The sequence below is a fragment of the Ovis canadensis genome, chromosome 6 (assembly GCF_042477335.2).
Source record: "Ovis canadensis isolate MfBH-ARS-UI-01 breed Bighorn chromosome 6, ARS-UI_OviCan_v2, whole genome shotgun sequence".
In the NCBI taxonomy this organism is placed as follows: domain Eukaryota; kingdom Metazoa; phylum Chordata; class Mammalia; order Artiodactyla; family Bovidae; genus Ovis; species Ovis canadensis.
The window spans coordinates 116,118,738-116,144,321 of NC_091250.1; the positions used below are offsets into that span (position 1 = coordinate 116,118,738).

At 37.9% G+C, this 25,584-nt stretch overlaps 1 protein-coding gene across 14 annotated transcripts in view; it reads right to left on the reverse strand.

The window, feature by feature from the left end:
* WDFY3 (WD repeat and FYVE domain containing 3) overlaps positions 1–25,584 on the reverse strand; it is a 281,120-nt gene that overhangs the window by 44,555 nt on the left and 210,981 nt on the right. For 10 of the 14 annotated variants that reach the window (XM_069594602.1, XM_069594596.1, XM_069594592.1 and 7 more), the window contains 12 exons: positions 24,957–25,117; positions 23,684–23,913; positions 22,520–22,629; positions 20,755–20,937; positions 19,522–19,679; positions 18,372–18,449; positions 16,655–16,882; positions 10,305–10,358; positions 7,958–8,126; positions 4,618–4,781; positions 1,692–1,840; positions 192–312 (listed from right to left, as the gene is read on the reverse strand). In XM_069594602.1, coding sequence (XP_069450703.1) covers positions 192–312; positions 1,692–1,840; positions 4,618–4,781; positions 7,958–8,126; positions 10,305–10,358; positions 16,655–16,882; positions 18,372–18,449; positions 19,522–19,679; positions 20,755–20,937; positions 22,520–22,629; positions 23,684–23,913; positions 24,957–25,117 — 1,805 coding nt within the window. The remainder of the gene's footprint in view (positions 1–191; positions 313–1,691; positions 1,841–4,617; positions 4,782–7,957; positions 8,127–10,304; positions 10,359–16,654; positions 16,883–18,371; positions 18,450–19,521; positions 19,680–20,754; positions 20,938–22,519; positions 22,630–23,683; positions 23,914–24,956; positions 25,118–25,584) is intronic. The other 4 variants (XM_069594599.1, XM_069594594.1, XM_069594600.1 and 1 more) reach the window with 2 other exon arrangements.

The window sequence follows — 25,584 nt, forward strand, 5'->3', positions numbered from 1 at the left end:
AAGATATCACTCAAAGTTTTAGGATGCTTTTTTTTTTAAGGGATGTATTATAAAGCTATGCCACATGTGACATGAGCTTGTCTATATACAACCAATTCCAAAATTCTAAGGAATAAGGCGGAGCCTATCACGTATACATCCTCTAAATAAAGGAACATGGCAAAATGTTTATTTCTACTAAATCAACCAACCTGCAGCAGATATCTCCGTTTATGCACTTCCTTGATATCTTCATATGCAAAGATGCTGCACGTTCTCTTGAGCTGACTGGGGCCTTGCCTGGCTCCTCTAGGGATAATCGGCTCATGCATACTAGAGGCAGCCCAGAAAAAGGAGGGAACAGAAACAAAGTAAGAGGTAAACTCACTGTTCGACAAACGGGGGTGCTATTTTCAACATGTGAAAAGAAGCAGGACACAATATATCTGAATATTTAGTTAAAAATAAAAACTTTTAAGAGAGTAATTTGTTAGCAATTCAGTATACATTGTCAACAAAGGTCTGTCTAGTCAAGGCTATGGTTTTTCCAGTAGTCACATATGGATGTGAGAGTTGGACTATAAAGAAAGCTGAGCTCTGAAGAATTGATGCTTTTGAACTGTGGTGTTGGAGAAGACTCTTGAGAGTCCCTTGGACTGCAAGGAGATCCAACCAGGCCATCCTAAAGGAGATCAGTCCTGGGTGTTCATTGGAAGGACTGATGCTGAAGCTGAAACTCCAATACTCTGGCCACCTGATGTGAAGAGCTGATTATTGGAAAAGACCCTGTTGCTGGGAAAGATTGAGGGCAGGAGGAGAAGGGGATGACAAAGGATGAGATGGTTGGATGGCATCACCAACTCAATGGACATGAGTTTGGATAAACTCCAGGAGTTGGTGATGGACAGGGAGGCCTGGCATGCTGTGGTTCATGGGTTTGCAGAGTCAGACACGACTGAGCAACTAAACTGAACTTTAAACCAACACAATCAGAAAACATCACTTTAAATAATTTTATTCGCAAGAGGAGGCCCATAAAAGTCATCATGTGGCCCTGATGGCTGCTAAAAATGATAATGTGAAACTATCTCCTAGGAATGAAGATGACCGTGTCCTCATTCACCATGTACATTAGGTGTTCAAAATGTTAGAGGAAGAGAAGAGCATGTTGATTTTCTAAATCTTTAGCTTTTTATCTTCCTTCTTGTTTTGCCTGCCTCTGGGTTTTCCATTACCCAGTATCATGTCTATCAAGGGACTGGCAGAAGAAAAGGAAGTTGGATCAACTCAGCCAGTCAATTCCTGCCTGTGCATAGGTCACACTGCTTCTAGGGTACTCAGAGGACATGGGCGTGCTTACATTTGCTGGAGTTTTGTACAGCTGCCTGTGTTTTTGCTATAACAGTGTTTGCACTGACATTTGAAAAAAGAACACTCTACACATTCAGAATAACTTATACAGATGATAATATCAGGAACTTGTATTACATCTAATGCTATTAATGCATAGCAATAAATTTTATTTAGTTTTCATTTTGATAAATAAGGCAAATTTGCCCCTTATAGCTTTTGAATATGTAATGACAGATGCATACAAACTGAGAGATAGCATTACTTAAAACATAACTTTTCATTAAAAAGAAAAAAAACTAGGCAGGTATCTTGTTTGCTAAAGACAGCTACACTTTGTGTCTCTTCATCCATTTACTTACTTCGGAGGTAAGGTTTCAATATCTCTTATTTCTCTGGTTGCTGTCATTGTAAATCCATCAATCACATAGAAATGCTCTTTACCAAAGAGGAGTAGCCCCTCACTGGTATCAAGGCCCTGGACTCGAGCACAGCGGTACATGTGCTGGATCTATTAAGAAAACCAGAAACATTCATTAGTATAGTTTTTAAAAACTCAACTAATTTCTTTTTTAAAAAAAAAATACAAAGGAAGCAAAACGTTTTTAAACATGGATTTAATGGGCAAACAAAATTTTACTAAGATGTTACTGTGTGATGGCACCCCCTGAGCTAAGCATATTAATCTGAGGACAAACATAATAAACAGAGTAGCTAAGATTGCAGTCTTGCATTGCAGTTTGACTTCAGTAAAAGGAAACAACCTTCTATTCACATCCATCCACTCAATCCACTTATCCCAGGATTCACTGAGTACTAACTCTCTGCCAGACACGTGTGTACGAGGTTCCAGAGTCAGCGAACAAGTTAGAAGAGGAGGGAGACAGAAACTTTGCAGGAAGGGGAACTGAGGTACATATGTGGGGAGCTTCCGACTGAGCCCTTGGCCAGGCAGGACACACAGAGTGAGAAAGGTATGCAGAGCATGACATTCCCGAGTGACTTTCTAGTTTTGTCATTTAACTAGAGATTTGGTCAGAGTTCTTCATGTCTCTGGGCTTCTGTATCTTCAAGTAAATTTCAAATATACTTCAGTGGCATGTTGTAAGAGTGAGAGAATATATAGAATCATGTTAGCAACTGCTGGCTGTCTTCTCTTCCACACAGCTTACTTTCCTCTTCTTCCATAACAGCCTCTGGAATTCGTCTCTGTTCGCTCCCCACTGGATTCCGCCTGCCTGGCAGACTGTGGTGCCATTGTAAAAAGCCAAACTTGGCAGAAGCTGTATTTTCCTCATAGAAGGACGGACTTGCTAAAGCCCTCAATGTTACCATTGTTTTCGTTCCAACAGGCAGGATCTAGTTCTTAGCAAAAATTCCTTCTTGCTTATACTTAGTTTAACATGAGTCAAGGAAAAAAAATCAGCAACTGAATCAGAGTCAAACAACTGTCAAATGAATGTCAGTCTAAATGCACTTCCTGTACTATTCAAGCTTAAAGCAATTAGAGCAAAGGCTGTACTCACAAGATCAGAAGTTTAAAACATGACAGTATCAGAAAATAAATTTTCTAAAATATACAAATATAAGTTTCAACACCACATGTGAACTACAATAAAAATTTAGAATGTTACAGCGAAGAAACCTGACATACTTCTAAAATAATTCCATTTTAAGTAAAACAGACACAAAGAAAATGTTATTTCCTAAGTGCATACCTTAAAGAGTTTTCAGATGCTTAAAATATGATGCAATCAGCATCCAGAACAAGAAACAGAACATTCCAAAGCTCCCAGACGCTTATCATGTGCTTCCTTCAGACCTACCGTACTTTTATAGTTACAATTTTTTTAAATGTTTTCATTCAAGATTAATCAGGCTATATATTTGAACAGAATTGGAAAAAAATTAAGCTCTAATTTCTAGTTACTATTTCTTAGTGAGTAATATTTCAAGGGTTATAACACAATCTACTGTAACAGACAAACACAATCTTTAAAGACGTGACACTGCACATTCAGTTCCTTCATTCTTTTATCCCGTTACTCATTCAACCAAACACTCCTTCATTCAAGGTTTACAGAGTGTGTATCAGGTGATTAAGAGCTGTGCAAGGCACCGGGGCAGAAATAAGAAAACAGTGTCTGCCTACAGAGAGCTCACTCTCTAGGGGCAGAAACAGTCGCAGGAACAAAGAATCATAACACAATAAAATGAGTGACAGACATAAAAGAAAGTGAAAGTATTAGTCCCTCAGTCGTGTCTGACTCTTTGTGACCCCATGGACTATAGCCCTCCAGGCTCCTCTGTCCATGGAGTTCTCCAGGCAAGAATGCTGGAGTGGGTTGCCATTCCCTTCTCCAGGGAGCGATAGACATAGGATTTTTATAGTTACAACTTTTTTTTCTCTCTCTATGTTTTCATTCAAGATTAATCAGGCTACATATATTTGAACAGAATTTAAAAAATTAAGCTCGAAAAGAGCGAAAGACATAGGGCTTTATAAAAGCTTAGAGGAGGGTATTTATGTCTGGGCTGGCAAAACCCTGAAGGAAAAGTTCCTATGTGTTGAGTACTAAGGACTCCAGATAAATGAAGCTGTATCAAATGCGGGTTACAGGGATAGAGGCTATGCGAGTGACAGACAGGGGCATTTATGCAGAGAATGCAGTGAGTAAAATGCAGATTAAAGAACCAACGTCATGGATGGAGTGAACTGCAAGGTACAAAGTGCTACAGGGGCTCAGGCTACATGGCAGAGTCAGTAAACTAAGCCCAGAGGGGTCGCAGGTTATAAGAGATTGACAGCAACAAAGGAAAGCCAAACAGTCTTCTGTGAGTGAAGCTGAGTGTAGGGGTGAAACATGAGGCTGGGGGTGATGGGCTCAAGGCTTCAGGGTGATGGGTTAGTTGAAGCTGCTTGAGTGGTTAGTGCAATTACAGAGGGGTAGGGAAAGATACAGAACCAAATTACTGAACAGGCTGTGTACATGGGATTGAAACAGAATTAAGGGGATAGATGCAGTCTGGTAAAGGGTACACAGAGGAAAACAGGGAACTAAGTGTCAATGTTAATCCTGCATCTGATGCCACTTCATGCTGGTCGGTGTCCGGAGAGGTGAGAAAGTCCTGCAGATGAGAGTGCTGAACCCAGAAGGGGGCTTAATACTGATTTCACTGCAGAGGCTGCAATATGTCTCTTTGGCTGCCTGATAAATACCCTTCAGCTGTCTTGTAAAAGGGAAACAAACCACTCAGTGCAAACCCTCCTGTCCAGAAGCCCAGCACCTTTTCGCCCTCCTCCAACAGGCGCAGCAGGGTGGCGTTGTCTGTTTTCTCCTCCTCTTCTATCGAGCTGCCCTCAGCTGTCTGGTCCTGTAACTGCTCCTGCGTCTCCTCATCGCCTCCGTCCGGTGCTGACCGAGACCGTTTGAGAGGTGGCTTGACCAGTCCTGCAGGACAAGAAGCAAGAGGGCCATGTGGTCTCACAGGGGCCACTGGGGAGCGGTTTAGTCTCAAGGAGTCCCTCATGTACAATTTGAGAGAATTCAGGAAGGCATGCACACACTTCAGTGGCCAACAGCACAGGCTCTAGGGACTTCCCTGGTGGTCCAGTGGTTAAGAATCCACCTTCAAATGCAGAGGACATGGGTTCGATCCCGTGGTCAGGGAACTAAGATCCTAAATGCTGGGTAATACCAGGGCAACTAATACCATGAGCTGCAATTAGAGGGCCCATGTGCTGCAGCTACTGAGCCCATGTGCTCTAGACCCATGAGCTATAACTAGAGAAACTCTGCAACAAACAGCCTGTGTGTTGCAATGAAAACCCACTGCTGACCAAAAAAATCACCACAACCCCAAAAAACCCCAAAACCAAAACAAATAAAAAACACCAATCACCGCCTGTCCTGCCCCTGCCAAACAAACAAACAAACAAAAAAACCCCACCCTACTAAGCCCAGATCTGGTATTAAACAGTTGTATGACCTGGGAGTATTATCTGCCCTCTCTGAATCTCAGAGGGTTCTCATTTATAAAAACAGGACAAAAATATCATCTCTCCTGGATACCTGGAGGACTGTTGGAGAACTAAATGAGGTAATTCCGATCAAGTGCTTAGGATCGTACATGACAAATAGTAAGCTCTCAGCAAGGGTCAGATGATGACGATGATAACCAGAGAGATTAGCAGAGTGAATGGTAACAGGACTGATGCTAACGGGTGGGTTTTACTGAGGAGATACCATCAATAAACGGTCAGTCATTATCAGAAACAAGAATAAGGACCAGAAGTTATAAACATGATTATAAGGGATCTCACCACCATGGAGGGCCCATGAGGGCTATTTTAAGACTCACATTACAAGTGGCAGTATGGTCATTCAGACACGAATGAATCTGTTTAACTCATCAGATCATAAAGAGTAAGAGCACAATTTTTTTTGATACAGAGCTGGATACTTTAATTTGCCCAATAAGTTAACATTTTACTGCCTACATTTTGATAATTTTATTGATAATCACAGGACGTGAAATTAAAATCTGATGAAGGTAACCACTGATATCCCGAAGTATAGGAACAAACAGGCTCTAGGACTCTATCTCTAAATCTCACATTTAATATTCTTTAGTTTGTTTCCTCAAAGGTAGTGTCACATCTATCTACTATAGTTGTTCTAAGAATTTTGGAAAAACATATCTGCTAGAATCCTACCCTTTGAACCCAAGTTATCAGAGGTTCTGCTTTGTCTTGGGAAGAACCTTATTTTCACATAGCAAAGACTACAATAAATAAGCTGGAGAAGGAAATGGCAACCCACTCCAGTATTCTTGCCTGGAGAATCCCATGGACAGAAGAGCCTGGCAGCTACAGTCCATGGGGTTGCAAAGAGTCAGACACGACTGAAGCAACTTAGCACACACACACAATATATAAGCAAGAAAGAGCAAGTCTTGCTGAGGACATCCAGCAGGGGAAAAACTTCCAGCTGCTTTATTTATAGTTTGATGAATCAAGACCTCCAATTCTATATCTATCATAATATCTAGCACGTCACAGTAGTGACACCAATATTAGTGGTTTTAGCTCAATTAGAAATTAGGAAAACTGAGGCTAAGAGAAGCTAAATGCCAATGACCCAAACACATCACCACAAACTCTGTGAATTATATACCTTGGTTATAGCCATTAAACACAGCTTTGGACATATCTCAGTGACTTTGCTGATGCAGTGTCAAGAAATAAGAAGGCTGAAAACTCTGTTTAACTACTAAAAATTTCAAGGATTCTATGAAAATATTAGGTCACTTATGAAATATTTAGTAATTCATAGTCATCATGACAGAAAACAGGTATGATAGCAGAAGCTGACCACAACTATAGATAAATGCTTTTTGTTGACATGGCCATATACTATTAGATTTTTATCAGTGAGATCTGCAAATAATTTTTTTTCTTTGCAAATAATTTTTAACTTACACTTTTATTTCACATTCAAGGGCTTTATCTATAGACTATACCAAGACTTTTAAATTTATGTACCAAGACTTAAATTTATGTACTTCAGAGGCTTAAATTCTTGCCTGGAGAATCCCAGGGACGGAGGAGCCTGGTGGGCTGCCGTCTATGGGGTCGCACAGAGTCGGATACGACTGAAGCAACTTAGCAGCAGCAGCAGAGGCTTAAAAAATAACAATGGATTTATTTTACTTTTTCAATATCAACTGAGTCCCCATTGTGTGCTAGACATGTGCCAAAATCTATAAAGGGATGAGAGAAGTAATCTCTGAGAAACTGATAATTCAGGAAAACATAAAATCACTGAAATTGCTGTAAAAGATATGACCAAAGTGCCACTGGAGCTGGGGGAGCTGAACGAGAAGGCTCCAGCGGAGGACAGGTGGATCAGTATCTTAGGACAAAATCGGGCAGGTCCAGCTCACAGAGAAGCTGTAGAAGAGGGCAGAGGGTGCACATCTACAGACGTCCAGAATCAAAAAGCCCATGGCCGTTTTAGTCCAATCCCTGATCATATGCAGCTCTTACGAGGCTCACAAAGCATAGATTTGCAATAATATGTTTTAGCTCATAGGAGAAAAGACCATTATTTCTTACTGTTGGCTAACATGCACTAATGACACATTTAATGGTTGTTTTAATTTTATAAATCTTCACTTAGTTATTAGGGCCTTAACTTAAAATATCAGGTACCATAGAGAATTCTGCCAGATACAGTGAAAAAAAAAAAATCAAGCCAATGGGTACATGACATTCATCTGTAGGCTATAAAGAAGAGCCAGTCTCTTTAGTTCTGATGTAGAAATCCATCTTTAAGAAGGTTGATACACTAAAATATGCATAGATACTTTTAAGGTTGGCCTTACTGTTTATTATATATAAATAGTCGCTCAGTCATATCCAACTCTTTGTGACCCCATGGACTATAACCTGACAGGCTTCTCTGTCCGTGGAATCCTCCAGGCAAGAATACTGGAGTGGGTAGCCATGTCCTTCTCCAGGAGGGTCTTCCTACTGTTTATAGTTGCTAATATTTTCCACATGAATTGAAATAGAAGGAATGCTCCCAAGTGATTTTAATTAAAGTCAGAGAGGAAGGCTGCTGACCTTTGACTTTAGCAATCGTGTCTTCACCATGTTCTGGTTCTTGCTGAGCAGCTTCTCCTTCAGAGCTCTCTACGATGGCATCCTGCACAATGGCTGGGTTGCCGGAGGCTAGTCGCATGTAGTATTCTTTACTGTCATAACTTATGGCTCTTCTGTATCGAGCAGGTTTCTATGGAACAGCAAAAGGAAAGTGCTCAGCTAATTCATCTTCAAGAATTAATAGACTGTACATAGTAAAAGCACAGGCTTTTGGGTTAGGTTTCTCTCTTTTTAAATTGCACTGACTTTTAGAAGACATATATGAAACAACAATATTAGCAGTTTTGACCTTTCCAAAAGAAGAAATACATCATCTTTTGCCAAATGTTTCCATGTTAGTATAGCACAGTCTTCCTGATGCAGTGGTACAGCAGAGAGAACACCCAGTGTCAGAAAGCATCATGTTGTAAGGGGATGTCTGGTTTGTGGAGAGCCTGGAATTTTGCTTCTGCCCCAAGTAAACAGCTTAGGCCTAAAGGGCCATCCCTTTGGTAGGAACTACCTGTGTGTGTACTGCAGATACTTGGAGGTAGAAAGCCAGAACTGCCCTTTTCCTCCTGGTATTCCCATGTCTCACCGTAACACTGGGAATGGTCCAACCCTCCAGAGTCCTGACTCCACATGGAATTCACTGGCTTCAGGCCAGATGAGACCATCTGGTTCACCTGCCACTCCAGCTTCTGTCTCTAATTTGCTAAAACAACCCTGTTGTTTGTTGTATAAAAGACTATGATCCAGAAACTTAATAACTAAATGAGTGTATCAAGAACATACATAAGTCCATTTTGAAGAAGAAATTAATTACCCAGAAACATCAGAAGAGATTTAACTTTTTGGTGTTTAATACAGAACATTTTCTTTTCAGAATAATTAATATTTATCTTAAAAAACAGGTTTTCCAGTTGACCCAAACTTTTTTCTTAAAACAACATACAATGAGAAATTAAGGTTTAAAATTTCCTATAAAAATGTAAGACCAAAGGGAAAAGTTTATATGTTCCTTGACCAGAATGACCCAGACTTTGAATTAACAATTATGAAAAAGATAAAGAGTTTGAAACACGCTTAAAGACCTTCTCTTTCTAAACATTACTTTCCTTCCCCATTAATAAGAATATCTAATTGAAAATATTCTATAGCCTAACTTGCCATCAAATAGTTAATATGTATTATCTACAAAAATGCTTATTTTAAGTAAAACTCTTTTAAAAATGATTTCGAAGTAAAATGGAAAAAAGTGTCCAATTGGATGAAATATTTAGACTAAAATACTGAACCAATTTTGAGGTGAAAAGATACCTAACTCAAGCCACCGTTACCCTTAACTTCAGGTATAGACTTAGTATGAAGAGAGCTGCAAGCTAACTGATGAATGATATGCAGCAAATGAAAACTGGACTATGTAACACAGAAGTATTGAAATGATGTGAAATAATATTACAATTATGGAAGGGTGAATCTTATGAATTAATAATATTGTAGTATTTTTTGAAATGAAAGCAGGGTAGTTAATTTTGTATTAAAACAATTCTCTACACAAGATTTAACAATTATCTTCAACTCAAAATTGTTCATTTTTAAAAAGATGAAAGCATAGTTAGTGATGGGCAAGACAATGAATTAACAGATGTGGGACAACATCTTCTTGGATACTGACTTCATATCTGATTTGGAACTAAAAGGATTCTCCCCCAGATATTTTGAGGTAAATTTCTGTGATGCAAAAGTTCTGCATTTTTTTTTTTTTACTGCTTATGTATTGAATCTTCCTGCAAAAAGAAAACAATTATATAAATTTAAATTAAAATCAAATTGTACTTAAAAAGTGATCATACATTTAGTTTCCATTTAGTTCCTTCTGATTGAAAAAGTAATTTAAAAAGAGAATACACTGCATTCTCAAAATATATATTGTTTAGTATCTAGAAGAATTAAATGAGAAATTGAAAACAAACTTGGTGGTTTCAGGCTGCCCATTACTAACATGCCTTGGGACTTGTTAGTTTATGTGTGAAGCGGTACACTTCTCACGGTGAGAGCGATGGGTATTCAGCCTGTTAGTGAGGTGCATAGGGATCCTAGAAAGCTAACTGGAACAAAGCAAGAGAGACGAGAACATCTCTCAGCAGGAATGAAATTCATTTTTTTCAACTCTACAGAACTTACAGAAATAGCACATTGAAAGTTATCCCTTTAGGTTAGTCTAGTCTACCATGCACTAATATAAAATAAAACAAAACCAAAACAAAGAAATTTAAAAAAAAAACTGTAAGTATTTTGCATTCTTTTATGGTATTTTGTGGTTTACCTTTTGAGGAATGATATCATCAGGTGTCTCAGGCTGTTTACTTGGGATCTCAGACTGAAAACAGGGTATTAAGTATAGACACATCAGAAAAAAATAACAACAACACAAAAATAAAATACTCTTGAGGACTGTATGAAATATGGAAGATGTACTCACACAAAATTAATATGATATCCTAAGCTGCTTGAAATAATCACTTAGCATCTTGTGATTATTTTCTCAATTATCAAAAGCAGTTTTAAAATAAAACATAACTGCTAAAATTCTCAAGGTTACTGAACAAGACACACTTCAAAGTCACACAGACAAAACTTGAGCCAGGCTGCCAGTGTCATGGACAGTTTATAGACAACTCTCTACATGGCTTCAAAGGAAAAACAGAGAAAATTGGATAACAGAACCTAGTTCTAGCTATTATTTATATCTTGCACCTAACTTTTACTGTGCTTATCTCTCGATCTGTTTTGCAACAGAAGCGACTGGTTTGAACTGCTATCTACAATATCCCAAACCACAGAAATCACTAAGTGCTTGTTAGTGAAAAAACATCTTCCCCTAAAAGCCAGAGGACCTACTTCCTTTGCAGCCTTCATAGCTGAGATCCGAGAGAGGCTGAAAGTGGAAGGAAGCTTGGATTATCAGCCTCCAAACCAAAAGTTTCTCTAAACACTACTTTTTAAACAATAAGGTAGCTGCTTTATATTTTATTCTCAGAATGAAATTGAGTAATAAGAAGGCAGTATCTGTTGAGCTGCAGCGTGTGGCCTGTGCATGTAAACATACAAACGGATAGCTACAGACAGACAATAACACACCTAAGCAACCTTTCAGTTCTTCTTTTCACAGTTTGTATTTGGAGATGACTTCCAGTACCTGGCCTTACAGTAAATATGAGCAGGCAAAATGCTTTCATAAATGTTTGCTTCCCCTGGCAAAACAAACACGGAACTACTGGGCATACTTTCAAGTACTTAATATGGTTGAATAAACATCTCTCCTTAAAAGAGAACTTTTAAAAGCATATCTTACATTGACAGATAATCTTTAAAACACACATCCATGTTCTCAATCGTGGTAAAGGTTTGGGTTACATGAGTATTACTACACATTTGTTGAGACTCACTGAATGGTATACTTAGGATTTATATATTTCAATATATGTAAAATTCATGTCAATAAAAAAAGAATTCTGAACAAATACTGAACTCCATTGCTATATATGTGGAAGTGTTTAGGGGTGAAGGGTACTGATTTCTCCAACTCATTTTGAAATTAACTAAAAAATAAAACAAGACAGACCACTGGACAGACGTGTGATAAACCAATATAGCAAAATGGGCCAACTGCTATTGTCAAACCCAATTCTGATGTTCACTATATATCCCCAATTAGAATGTGGGCAGGGCCTGACATGTACACGATGGTATATTCCCTGGAGCATATGATGGAGTGCTGGTTTAATACACATTTGCTCACTGAGCCACTAACTGAGGTTCTTATTTTACTAAAAGGTACAGTGTTCAGCATCAAAGGTATATGTATACTAATAATTTTCATATATCATAGTTCTATTTAATTTAAAAAATTTATAAATTATTATTATAACTATGTTTATACAGAAATTTAAATTTTTCAATGTCAGAATTTCTAGTGAATAATTTTATAATTCCTTTACTTCTAAGTTTTCTCTGTTGTTGGCAATGGAATTTCCTGAGCTGCTTAGTTCATACATAGCATATAAAAATATATGCAGAGGAAGCCACAGGAGACTCACTTAATTACAAGAAAAGGAACTTAGGTGAGTTGTTTACCCTTCTGCCCTGAGCAGCTCAACATTAAAGGGAAACAGTGAGGGTTTTATCCCAATAATATTTGCAAAGAATAGTAAATTTGTTTGAGACTATTATTCTGTGAAAATAAGGGGCTTGCAGAATTAAAACCTGGTTTTAGTACTTAAATATAATTTTTAAGTGGCAAAGTTTGGAATTTTATTCTCCTTTCTCAGGATTCAGAGAAGCTAGCTGCTTAAAAACCACCAGGTTTTATATTTGCATCATTTCCCAGGCTCACATCTTAATATTTATAAATAATATTACCACTTAAAATACAGAATTACAATACAAATCAGTACAGCTATTTTAGATTTGAAATCGACCCTCCAAGAAAAGTCCCTGTGCAAAGGGGATAAATTACTTTTAAGTGCAATTAGAAAATTTTCCACATGTACATAACTTTTCTCAGGACAAAATTAATTTTTGTTCTCATTAAAATAATTTTAGTTGATAAAACTTCAAAGCTTTTAATCCTGTGGCAAATGAAACACTAAAATATTCTCTACATTCTACAAACAAACATCTAACTTAAAAATAAAGATAAGCTACTTTTTAACACAGTATGTAGCATTTGCCAGGTTTAAGAAATAATGACCAAAGAAATAATCAAATAATCACTTGATTATTTCTAACACATCAAAGATTTTAAAACAAGAAATAACTTTGAAATCATCACTATATGTTCACCTTAAGCAACAGGACTAAAGAGTTAAATGTTACTTAAAACAATGATTCTTTTTAATAAATAAGGTGAGGATCAAATCATTTGTCCTTACTCCAGGCAGAACCTATTATACCTCTCAAGAGGCTTCAAAAGCAATTTTTAGTACCTGTTATACCTGAAATACCTCTTAGGTTGCGAAAAGTACTGCCTGTATTTTATAAAGATAGGTACAAGGAGAAGGGCGCATTTCCACAAGCGTAAAGGAAAGACGTGACTGGTCTCTGATTCTGGGAGGCAATATTCAAAATGGTTCAGAGTAGAGGAGGATTTACTATGAAACTGATAAAGCTTATATCTCAACAGTCCTCACTTCCCATGAGTTCCTTTCAAAGCCCTGCAAGAGAGGCTCTAGCAATTTTTTATTCATAATGCCATACTCTTTTTATTATAGAGTCTCCCCAAGTTACAGAAACTTTACACCCCATAAAATTTGAAAAGCCCTTTGTAGTGCAAGAATAATTAGGAAAATTCTATAAGAATACTGAATGGGAAGCAATGGATAAATTCTAATTTAGGAAAAAAGAGCGCTGACAAGTCCATTCATTGAACACTTAGTAAGCTCTATATACGCTTCAGCATTAGAGAGAAAAAACCTAATATATGGGGCTTTCCTGGTGGTCCAGTGGTTGGGACTTAGCCCTCTAGTGCAGGCGGTGGAAGTCCCATCACCAGCTTGGGAGCTAAGATCCCGTATGACTTGTGGCCCCCCCATCCCCCCCAAAAAGCCTAAACACAACATGTAGGCAATGTTGTAGCAATTTCAACAAAAACTTTAAAAAAATGGTTCACATCAAAAAAATTCTTTGAAAATAAAAAAAGAGAAAAAAAAACATCTAGTATATGGTTTCTCTCTGAAAGAAATTCACTGGCTGTTGATAATGTCTCAAAACCACCAGAGATTGGAATCTTTTTTTAAGACTGATTCAACTTCTGAGGAATTATCAACCTATAGTTATTATATCTTGCTCTGCTACTTAGTATTATATTTTGCCCTGCTACCTAGAAGAAATTCCTTAATTTTCTAGGCTTCTATTTCTCATCTGTGAAATTGGGATAATAACATAACTATACTTCAGAGGGTCCTGAAATTATAAGCAAATGCTCTGCAGAGCACCAAGCTCACTGCCTGGTAAGTATCTGTGCGCTCTCTCTTTAATATTTATCATTTATTTACCTGTGCCAGGTATTCGCTGCAGCATGTGGGATCTCTTTTAGTTGTGGCATGCATACTCTTAGTTGTGGCATGTGGGAATCTAGTTCCCTAACCAGGGATTGAACCCTGGCCCCCTGCAGTGGGAGTGAAGAGTCTTAGCCGCTGGACCACTAGGAAGTCCCTGCTCTTTTTTATTTTACAATAGAAGTTAGTGAAATGGCATTTGCTTCTACTTTTTGGAATTTTCCTTGATGTCAATATTGCCAGATGGCATATTCCATAAAAAAAGTGGACATTTAATGGCGTTTCAAGTTTACAGATTTTGAACTAGCACCACCAAAATCATTATTGATTCGGAAAATTTCATCATAGCAGATTAACCCTGACTCTACATGAACTAAAGCAGCATGAATCCCTCAATCTGTAATCGTCTCCCCTTCCCACCTGGTTTTTCCTTTTTTGTAAATGTATCTCTAACATTTCTCAACTGCCTTGTATTTTGCAATATGTAACCCATTTGTGGGGGTAGAAAAAAGCTCCATATAGTGCACACTTATTTCTGAGACTGTTTATAGATTTCACAGGCTGATGAACTCCTTTGATAAAGTAAAATGCTAATAATATTAAGGTTGTAAGTGTGAACTCTGAATAGGTTATTATGTTTTAATCTGATATAGAACTTCAAACACACTTTTGTAACTTAAGGTTTTGGGAGGTAAGGAGGGGGCAAGGGATAAATTGAAGATTGGGATCGACATATACACACTGAAACTCAAGTGGCTCAGTCGTGTCTGACTCTTTGCGACCCCATGGACCGTAGCCTACCAAGATCCTCCGTCCATGGGATTTTCCACGTGAGGGTAGTGGAGTGGGTTGCCATTTCCTTCTCCAGGAGATCGTCCCAACCCAGGGACTGAACCCAGGTCTCCTGCACACTACTACATATAAAACAGATAACTGGTAAGGACCTGCCGTAGAGCAGGTATAGAGTTCCTTGTATAGCACAGGGACTCTACTCAATACTCTGTAATGGCCTGTACGGGAAAAGAATCTAAAAAGAGAAGAGATATATTTATATGTATAACTAAATCACTTTGTTGTACAGCTGAAACTAACTACACTGTAAATTAACTATACTCTGATAAAAATTTTCGAAAATACTTTTGTAAAACAAATGACACTGTTATAAGAAGCAATGGAGTACACATGGTTAAAAAAAAACCCCAAAAACCTATGGTTATGTAACCCAAAAAGTACATACCTCAGTTATATAGTGAATGATCTCATATTTAAGAGAGCACATTCATCTTCTATTTTCATATTCTTAAATGTATTCAATTTGAATAAGTGTTGACTTCATAAAAACATATTTTATCAAACTGCTACAAGCTTAAATTCTTGTTCAATTATTTACTTGGGAAAAATGGGTGAATAATCAGAGACTGTACTGCTAGTCTGCTCTGACAAAAGTAGGTGCTATTAGAAGGCTGCAAAAATTTGGGTGGATTTTTTTTTTCCATAGAGTGCACTAGTATGAGAAATTATAGTGCTTTAAGTTAAAATTTACAAAGCATGGCATTTTTGACAGAATGAAATAGCTTTAAGAAAAATAAACTTTAGGAAGCAATATTTAAAAAACTGTAAACAACTATATATTAGCAGGTCTAAGATCTATGATATTCTAAGTAGCAACAGGACAAAGTGGAGTCAATTAGCACAAGATAAATGAAGCCAGGGTTTTGGTTGAGAAAAAAAAGAGGCACTGGAGCAATCCAAGTTGTCTCATGTTACACCATCTTCTCACTAGAAGACTCATGCGCCGAGTCTTTTTTATAAATCTTGGTTTCTTCCATTGTTGAGAGAATCATGTTTGAGTCAAGAATGTGAAAGTACTTAAACTGTGTAGGGGTTTCTCTTCCTAAATTTGCAGTGACTTTACTGGGGAAGATGGCATTTCCCCAAACTTTTTTTTTTTTAAAAAAAGCATGATTCTTAAATCAAGATCAGTTTATAGACAACATTTTTCTGGTCAGTGCAAAAATCTGAATGAAGGCTTTAGGAAGGGCAACTTGTCTGAATAAAAAGGAACTTAAGGGCAAATGCTGTCTGTTTTATACCGGTGGAACCTGTGATGAAGCTTCTCAACATAACTGGGATGATCTAGACACTTGGGCTACTATTTTTCTTTAACTGCGCTCTGCATTTCTTCAGAGTACTGCTTAGTGGCCGTGTTATTTTATTTACTTAACAGTCAGATAGTGCTTATTCTGTGCTAGACACTATTCTGAGTACTTGACTAATTTTAATCACTTTATCCTTCTAATGGCTTCTAAGATGGAACTGCTATTTTTCTCCATTTTAGGAGTGAAGAAAGTAGAACCTAGGGTTCAAGTGGCTGATACTAGGTTATCAGCTACTGAGTGGGCAGCTCAGGGTCTCCAACCTAAGCTGCTTCACTGTGCTATCTCCCTGCTTGTCTTTTCATTCCATTGCCACCATCTTGACAGTGCCAACGAAATACAGTAAATCGAATTCTCTAGATCAGGTATTTTACATAACTGATCTAATAAGAGAAAATGCTTGCAAAAAAAGAAGGGCAACTTGAGACCGCCATGACAAACACTGACTTTTGAGCACTCACCGCCACGTTGGTTTCCTGCTCCGTTTCTGGCACGTAAGGATAATGGTTATAAAACATATCATTTCGCACCATTTTTTTCCTCATTCTGCAGGGCCCCTCTGTCATCTCCAACATCCACTTGTCGAGATGGGAACCAATGGGGGGGCCCCAGAGCCCCCGCTCCCGCAGCAGCTCGTACTCGATCTGGCACCACTCTTCCGTCACGTACTTCAGGGCATTTTGCTGACGCTAAGGGAGTAGGGGTGGAGGGGAGTCCAGGTTGGTGTTCAAGCAAAAGCAGGAGCAACAGTTAAAAGTCTATACACAGCTTAAAACCAAGTTAGTATTTGGTAACAGAACTCAATTCCATGCCATTTCAGTCAATATCATAAAAGTAAAATTACACTTATTTATGGCTGAAATAAGCTATTTTGTGAGAAGGTGGGGTTTTAGTCATGGCCCAAGGGGATTATTTTAGCGCCAAGTTCCGTAGAAGGTGTGTACAGGGCAGCCTGTACAGTACACTCGACCAGAGTGTAGGAGAAACTTGTAACTCAAGACACAGGGAAGATGGCAATATTATTTATGAAAATAAAATGTAATGGCTTGTTCAGTGAGAGATAAAAAAAGACATGAGTTTAAGGCTCAATCCCCTTCCCCACCCCAGATTGTAAAGCAGTTACCAGAACAAGAATAAAAGAAAATCTACAAAGCCAGGTCAAGAAATACTGCCAACACACTAAGATACCTGCTGATCTCCGTAACATTTCCGGTACTTTTAGGTAAAGAATATACACATGCAGTTCTGATAGGGAACTTAACATTTATATAAAAAGAAAAGGAAAATCATTTTTACTTGGCTACTGGGAGAGATTCAAATCAACTTACTACAAGGGAAACTTATGACTTGTGGAATAACTTCTTGCTATTGTCAAATGCCTAAGTGTGTAACATTTCAACAGTAGATGCTTAGGACTAACTTATCTAAGATTCATGAAATATAAGCATATAGTTTTAAAGTCTAGGAATAAAGATCTCTTTATATAACTAACGCTAATGGTTATTGAAGAAGTCATCTTGATGTTATATGATACCATAATAGTACTCATGTGTTCCTGACAGGAGGAAATCACCTGGAATAACTAAGTATCTAGTATCATGCCCATAAAATATTAGCAGCTTATCATTCAGAAATCCTTAATGCATACAATTTAGCTGCCATGGAAATAAAATACTTAGAATAAGTTGTCAAGTAATTATGAATTAATCAAGAATATTTCACTGAAGTTTTTAATGACAAAATTACCAAGCACTTACAATAATAAAAAAAAAACTTTTTATGTTTTAATTTTTTAGAATTTCAAGAGACTTCTCAGAGACTTTGATGTGCATGTTGATGATCCCTGTATTAAGTCTGAAAGAGGGATCTTCTGACAGTTTAATTTTTATCAGGAACAAACATATGAAATATGATGGTCATGAATGTTGTTAGGGTTCAGCTGTGCTGATCTCCAGCCTGTCAGTTTTTGATGCACTTTGTCCAAAGGATGTTCCACTGTTTCTGTCCTAAAACCGATGGCCAAAGTAGCTGCTGCCAGGAATAACTAAAAGCATCACCTTTGATGATGAATGCAGTTCAGCAACTTACTCTTAAAAGGAGTAGGAACATAAAAAGGGGAACAGTCTTTTCTCACGTGAAAAATGCAAAACAAACCATTATTATGGTTTTGACTCTTACCTCCTGATATTCCTTATATTGTGTGTCTACCAAGTCACGAACAACAGCGATGTGTGTAAACATCCACTGAGAAATCTCCTAATAATGGGTGGAAAAAGAGTCTTATTTCATGGATTTTCTGAAAAAGAAAATGTTAACTAGCCTTGAGATAAGGCAGTTAGTTAAAATTCTATTAAAGCCATCACAACAACATCCCAGATATCCCACAAAAAAACTGTGAAGGATGAATTATCTGATGAATCTGATGGAGGCTTATGTGATGGACTTAAGACCCCAACACCCCAACCCCTACTGCCCCTTCAAGGAAGGGCTCACTGCCACAGCTTCTGGGTGTGCTGTCCGTACTTCAGGGATCATCTCAGCTGCAGAGAGCTGCGGTGTACCCCACAATCACTGCCTGACTTGGGGGCAAGCGGGCTGAGCCATTTCAGCTCAGTACAAGTTAACTCCGCCAGGTCATTTTGGTACCAAGGCTCCACTTGGGGCTACCTGGTCTGTCACCAGACCTGCACTGTACCCTGACATTTCCCCATAACCAGTCCTGCTTTGTTTTTCTTCCTACCACAAATATCAAGGGCACCCCTAATAAGCAGCCTGCACACTAAACTCTCTCTCAGAAGGCGCTTGCTAGGGAGCCCGACCAGACACATGGAATGACTCATACACATGGTTTCTCCCAGATGCTTTTCACGGCTGCCACTGAGATTCTGAGATGGCAAAGAGAGTATGATGAGGAAGAAATTAATGCTGGGAGTGGAGGAGTTAAAAAAAAAATCAAAAAATTGGTGTGTCTAATAAAATTATTTAAAAAGTCATTTTGTTATTGATTTAAAATTATATAACTATTTATAACAGAAGTATTGAATGCTTGAAAAAACTGGGAAAAAACTATAGTCTGATCATATATCAATATCTGAATCTCATCTTATATTCATTCATGACATGGATCAAATACACAACATTCATAGTGCAACTGTATCATAATAAAATGGGAGAAGACCCTATAACCAGAGTTATCTGTCCAAAAGCAAAAATACTGAGAGTCGATTCAAATCATATGCTTGAATGTGTTAAGTGTATTATATAAAACACTGTAACTAAACCTTGAAATACAAAGTTCTAATATCATTAATAAAACTAAACGATGTACCTGGGTGGAAAGGCTGTGTTTATGAAGCCCACTTTCCTTTCGATTCCTTCTTGATCCCGTTAACTTGGAAAGACCAAAGCCACTGCTGACACGGGACAATTTGGATTGTGTGGTGGGCACTAAAGCTTCTCCTCGACTTATGCACTTCTTTTCATGGGCTACAGAATTAAAATTAAGAGTATTTTACAGTTTTTCCACATATTTACTTGCCTTACTTTTAATAGTTTCTCATCATAGTTACAAAGCACATTTCTGTAGTTATCAAAAGCATCTGTAAATGCTGTCTTAGATACAACATCTACTTATCTTGTGTAAGGATAGCTGCTTAGTAATTATTGTACTGGCTGGACTCACATTTGGGTGAAACCTCATAGCTCTGCAATGCTATGCAAATTTATTTTACCTGTCATCAATTTCTATGTTAATAACAATTCACAATGCCCTACCTAAAGTCTATGGTGTTGTGTATACTTTGGAATTTAAAAAGTTTGGGATTTTAAAAGGTGATACGGTATGTATACTATATGTTATACAATACCATCTGAGGATCTAGAGTAATAAACCATAATGAATAAAATAATAATTAATATTTCTGCAACAAAATGTATGAATATTCATGCCTAGTAGGATAAACAAAGATAGGTTAGGTTTTGCCACCAAGTGAGTTCTGGCATCAAATCAATAATAACATTTTGGATTTTTAGGGTTTTCGCACTTTAGAATTACAAATAAGGGGTATGGAGTCGTAGCCAAGATGGTGACCATACTAAAGTTGTGAGCAATATATTATCTACCAAGCTCATAGATACCTTGATGTATAACACATCTCAGATTAAAAAAAAAAAATCTAAGAAGAAAAGCTTAATTTCAGCATAATCATTGTGAAAGTGCTTAGTAGTGTCCAACTCTGCAACCCCATGGACCGTATAGTCCATGGAATTCTCCAGGCCAGAATACTGGAGTGGGTAGCCTTTCCCTTCTCCAGGGGATCTTCCTAACTCAGGGATCAAACCCAGTTCTCCTGCATTGCAGGTGGATTCTTTACCAGCTGAGCCACAAGGGAAGCCCGATACAATATAATCATTCTAGAATGGGCTATCCTGTATTGATTTTCATTTCTACTGCCATCATAATATTCTTTGCGGAAAGTTTTAATTTCATATCTAAAGGGCACCCATATAGGATAGTCATGTGTAAGTCTTTTGGCCACATGGTATCTGTAAACATTCTTACCCAGATGATTCTGCCAACACTTCAAACTAGCTTCTTCGATGAGTGGCCTTGCTATAGCTATGTCCACATGGCCTCTTTCATTCACAGGTAGAGTGACTTTGAAAAGCTCCTCCAAGACTTGTTTCTTACTATGAATTAATTCCGTCCAAACTCTGTTGACAGCTTTTATGAGAAGCTGACGCCCTAGGAAATGAAAAACAGCAACTGATCAAAAATAATACAAAGGTAGTTAGTATTTTTTAAATTGTTTTACATCTAAGAATTTCAACTTAGATGTACAGCAATTAATCATCCAAAAAAAAAAAAAAAAAAAAGAGCTTCACATTATAGCCAGCTCAGTTAAAAACAGAAGAAAGAAAGAAAACGATTATTCAGATAACCAAAAACATGGTTGGCTACTTGGAAAATTTAAAGTAACTTTCTATTCAAGAAAAAGGAGTGCATTTTAATTTATAAAACTAGAAATTACATATACATTTTATTATCTAGCTTATATTGAAAGGGAAGAATATTCTCCTCACTTAAAAGTAAATTTTAGATCTAAATTGGGTTGGCTAAAACTTTCCTTTGGGTTTTTCCATACGATCCTATGGAAAACCTGAACAAACTTTTTGGACAATTCAATATTTAAGTACACTCACTAATAAGGTAGCTGTTCTTGAATAGTTTGCAAAAGGAAAGAAATAATAAACATTTTTAGAGTTTTTACTACTAAATTCCATCTTACTTTGGACTACTGCTCTAGATCAGTCAATATTTGGCAAGCAGCAGGATCACTTGGGAGTTTGTTAAAACAGATCACTGGTCTCCACCTTCCAGAGTATCTGAGTACTGCGTACTCAGCAGATCTGAGTCAGACCAGAGAATCTGCTTTTCCAACAAGTTCCCAAATGATGCCAATGTTTCTAGTTTGAGCCTTCACTTTGGGAACCAGTTTTCTAGAGTTAGTTCCTTGGGAGGAAACAATCACTGGGATTCAAGAAATTTTCGTGAAATAACAGAACAAATTAATGCTTAAATGAATGACAGAATAAGAACTGGACAAAGGATAAAATCATATGTAGAACTACCACACTACATTGCTGGAGAGACAAACACTCCTGTAATTATCTAATCTTTTCAACTGAACATTGTTGGAAATTAGAAATCAATCCACTCGAAGACTTCAGTGCATGGAACTTAACAAAATCAGTGGGAGAACTAGATTTAAAAAGAGAGGAAGAAAGAATAAAAATGGTAGTGCTGAAACTTGTCTCAAGCAATATTTGCCTCTACTGGGACTGGCCTAATACTACCAATAGCTGGCTCTCTTAATGATAAACACCAACTTAGTGTTTGTGCTACTACTTGTGCAAATGTACCACCAAGTTTTCCAGTGTTACTCTGAAATGTGGAGGGCAAGCATTATCAGTGGTTAGTGGTCTACCCATCCTAGCATAAGGAGATATACAGCCAGCATGTCAGTGTATGCTGGTGGGTGTACTGGTATATGCTCAGGTGTGCCCTACGGGGAGACAGATTGTCAATGTTGGCAGTTTCTGAAAGTTAGTTTTTTTGGCTATATCCTAACACATTATCGACCGGGGGATTTTTGCAGAAACTAATGCCTGTGGCCAGTGATTTGTTATGTAAGTGAATACTGAAACATCTCTGGTCAATAATGTTTGGGTAACAAAAGATGTATTAATACATTTCTGGTTAATAAGCTGTTAAAAATCAGAAATGAGTGGAGATAAAGGTGTGGGGGGGAAATTGAGATAATTACCTTCACTAATATCTTGGCTGTAACCACCATCTGGTTCAATGTCCGAGGGGATCATAATATGCCATGTAGTCATGCGGGCTTCTGCTTCCAGTCCAAATCCATCCACATTGCTAGAAAATTCCAGGCAGTTTAAGTTCTATGAAGGAAATTATTGTAGCTGCAAACTGTAATGACTATTACTCTGCAGACACAAGTGAATGCTGGCTCTGTCACAAAGTTCCATTAATGGCAGACAGACATTGGGCAGATTCACAAAACAGAACTTCTAATTTATCATGGAAATGTCATTTTTAAGGAGTGATATCACAAATCCACTTGACTAAATGTAATTAAATTAAATTACAGCATTAAGATGAGCATACTATTTCAGAGGCTTTTTGATGACTATTAACATTTTTTACCTAAAAATCACAAAAAGTTCATTTATGAGCATTTTCCTCATATGTCTGTGCGCTCTCTCCCATCTCTATGTCACTACTCTGTGCTCCAGCAGCAGCAGGAATACGTGCAGTCTCCTATGCACCGTTTTCTTTTTGCCCTCTGGGAAATCACACAGGTGAACGCTTTGTTCTGATATCACTTTTCCTCATTTTCTTGGGACGGTTAACTTCCTCCTCTCTCCCAGGCAGAGGCCACCTGTCACATGCTTTCTCGCTGAGCACTGCGCTTCTAGCAGAGCACTTAGCACGTCTGACTGGCTGTGCTTACTCACTGGTCCTCCCTCCTAGACTGCGAGCTTCAAGACCTGCCACAGGACCTGACTTACTCATATTTCTTCCCAGTCCCTAACTCAATGCCTGGCCCCCAGAAGACACCAAAGAGATATCCGTCAAAACATTCAATGGAAAAATACTAATTTTACCCATATTGCATTTATTTACTGCATTCCTATCCTTTTACTCCTCTTCACCTCTGACAGCGGGAATCTAACTTACTTTAAAAGTAAACAATCTTTTTAAAATATATATAGCACGTGATGAACTAAAAGAAAAGATATATGAAATTAAAGCAAAAAAAATCATTATCTCATTGCAAAAATTCAATACTTGTCTTTTACCTTCTCATGAAATTTTAAGTAAAACTGAGATTACAGAAAAAAGAAATGCTATCATCAAAAAAGTATTAATAAAATAAAGACCAGTTTAAACTGAACCTAAAAGTTACCTCCCAACATGCAGGTTAATGAGGCAATGAGCCAGACAGCTGATGAATTCTTGGTCGTGGTTTCCAGGGCCCAGGATCAAGTTCCTGTTGACAGTCAGGACCCTGAGAGAGTCAAGCAGGGCTACTTGCTGCGGGACGGTTTTGTGCGCCCGGGAGAACTGGTACAGGATGGTCCTGTTGAGGCAGTGATAGACCGCATCCAGTGACAACCCCTGGGATCTCCTCTTTGACTAGATAAATGAGAGATACTTTACTTAGCAAAATGGAAAAAAACAAAAACAAACCCCCAAACTCTGCTTATCATTCACACATGAATATTTATTAGGTTTACTGCATACCAGATGCCATGCTAAGTACTGGGGTGCCGAGTTATTAACAAAAAATACAAAGCACTTGCTATTATTAGGTTCTGAGCCCAAGAGACACATAAATGTGATGTCAGGAGATGAGTGCTATGTGTAAATAAACCTCCTGGTGAGGAGAGCTGCCAGCCCTCCTGGGAGTGAAGCAGCCTCCCTGAGAACACGAGGAGGTGCCAGCCAGATAGCGTGTCCTTCCCACAAGTTCTGTCGGGGTGATCCGCATCTACTCAAAATTACACACAAATTACCTAAAACATTAGTAAAAACTCTGTCTGACGTTATACTTTCATCTTACTTGAGAACTTTTCTCTGACTTACATACAAGTTTATTCTTAAATTCTTGGATGACATGAAAGAACCTCTGCCCCACGTGCTAACAACACATGGCAAGGGTCTTTCCTACTTGCTACATCGTGTGTTGAATGAGATTTGTCGCTTGTGCCAAACCAGGCAAAGGAACCCCAGACAGGCAGTAAAATGACATTTTCAAAGAAACAGGGCTCCTATGGACTTTGTGACGATTCAACTGCAAGAAGAGAATACTCCTTTAACAGCAAATCTTCATGCTCTGTAAACCTTTCATCATACTATGAAAATCTATCAAATCCTGTTAACATAAGGTCTTTAAACCAAAGGGAAGTTATCCAGCTATGAGTGCAGGAAAGAGTGATGTCAGTGGGGAAGACAGTGGGAAGCCCAGAGCTGGAGAGAAAGAGGATGCCAGGCCAGGAGGTAACGGGGAAATGGTTATGATGCAAAAGTTTTATTCACTTTTAATAAGCTGAGCTTCACAGTAAATGTCAACATTCATTATCTTATTAGTTACAATTATTTCCAACAATTTTGATACCCGAGGAAAAGTTTCGCAATAGGAAAACATGTACTCGACAGCTAATATGACAATGGATTACCTGTGCAATTAGTTGAATTATAAAATCTATAAGAAGTTTAGATTCTTTGTTGAACATGCCTTGCCAAAGCTTGTCCACCACACGTTGTGTGAAATAAAACACATTGTTCACCAATACCTGGTAGCTTCCTCCACTGGTGATAGGAAGAGATGCATCTTCTCCTAAATTCCAACAGGAAAAAAAAAAAAAGTCTAAGAAAATGGATATCGACCAGACCCTTAAACAAGTCAGGCGAAGGAAAAATGAGTACACCTACTATAATCAGAAATAAGACTCGTAACTCTTATGGACCACTTGAAACAAAATGATGTTCATGGCCAGAAGTCATGATAAATGTTGAAAGAGATACTTTCTGCAGCATAAAAATGTTATGGATGCAGACTGTGAACTTTCTATCTTATGACAGTCTGTGATAAGAAAACAGTTCTTCAACTTAAACTCAGTGACAGATGGTCCCCCTTTGAGAGAAAAATTGTCAGTTTATTAGCTGTAAATTGATACTGTGTAACTAATAAAGGATAATGGAAACCATTCAACTGTTCTCTTTTTGAATATATCTTTAAGCACAACGAAGTAATTTTGGCAGAAGAGAGGTCCAGAGGAATTAGGAATAATCAGTGGTGGTGGT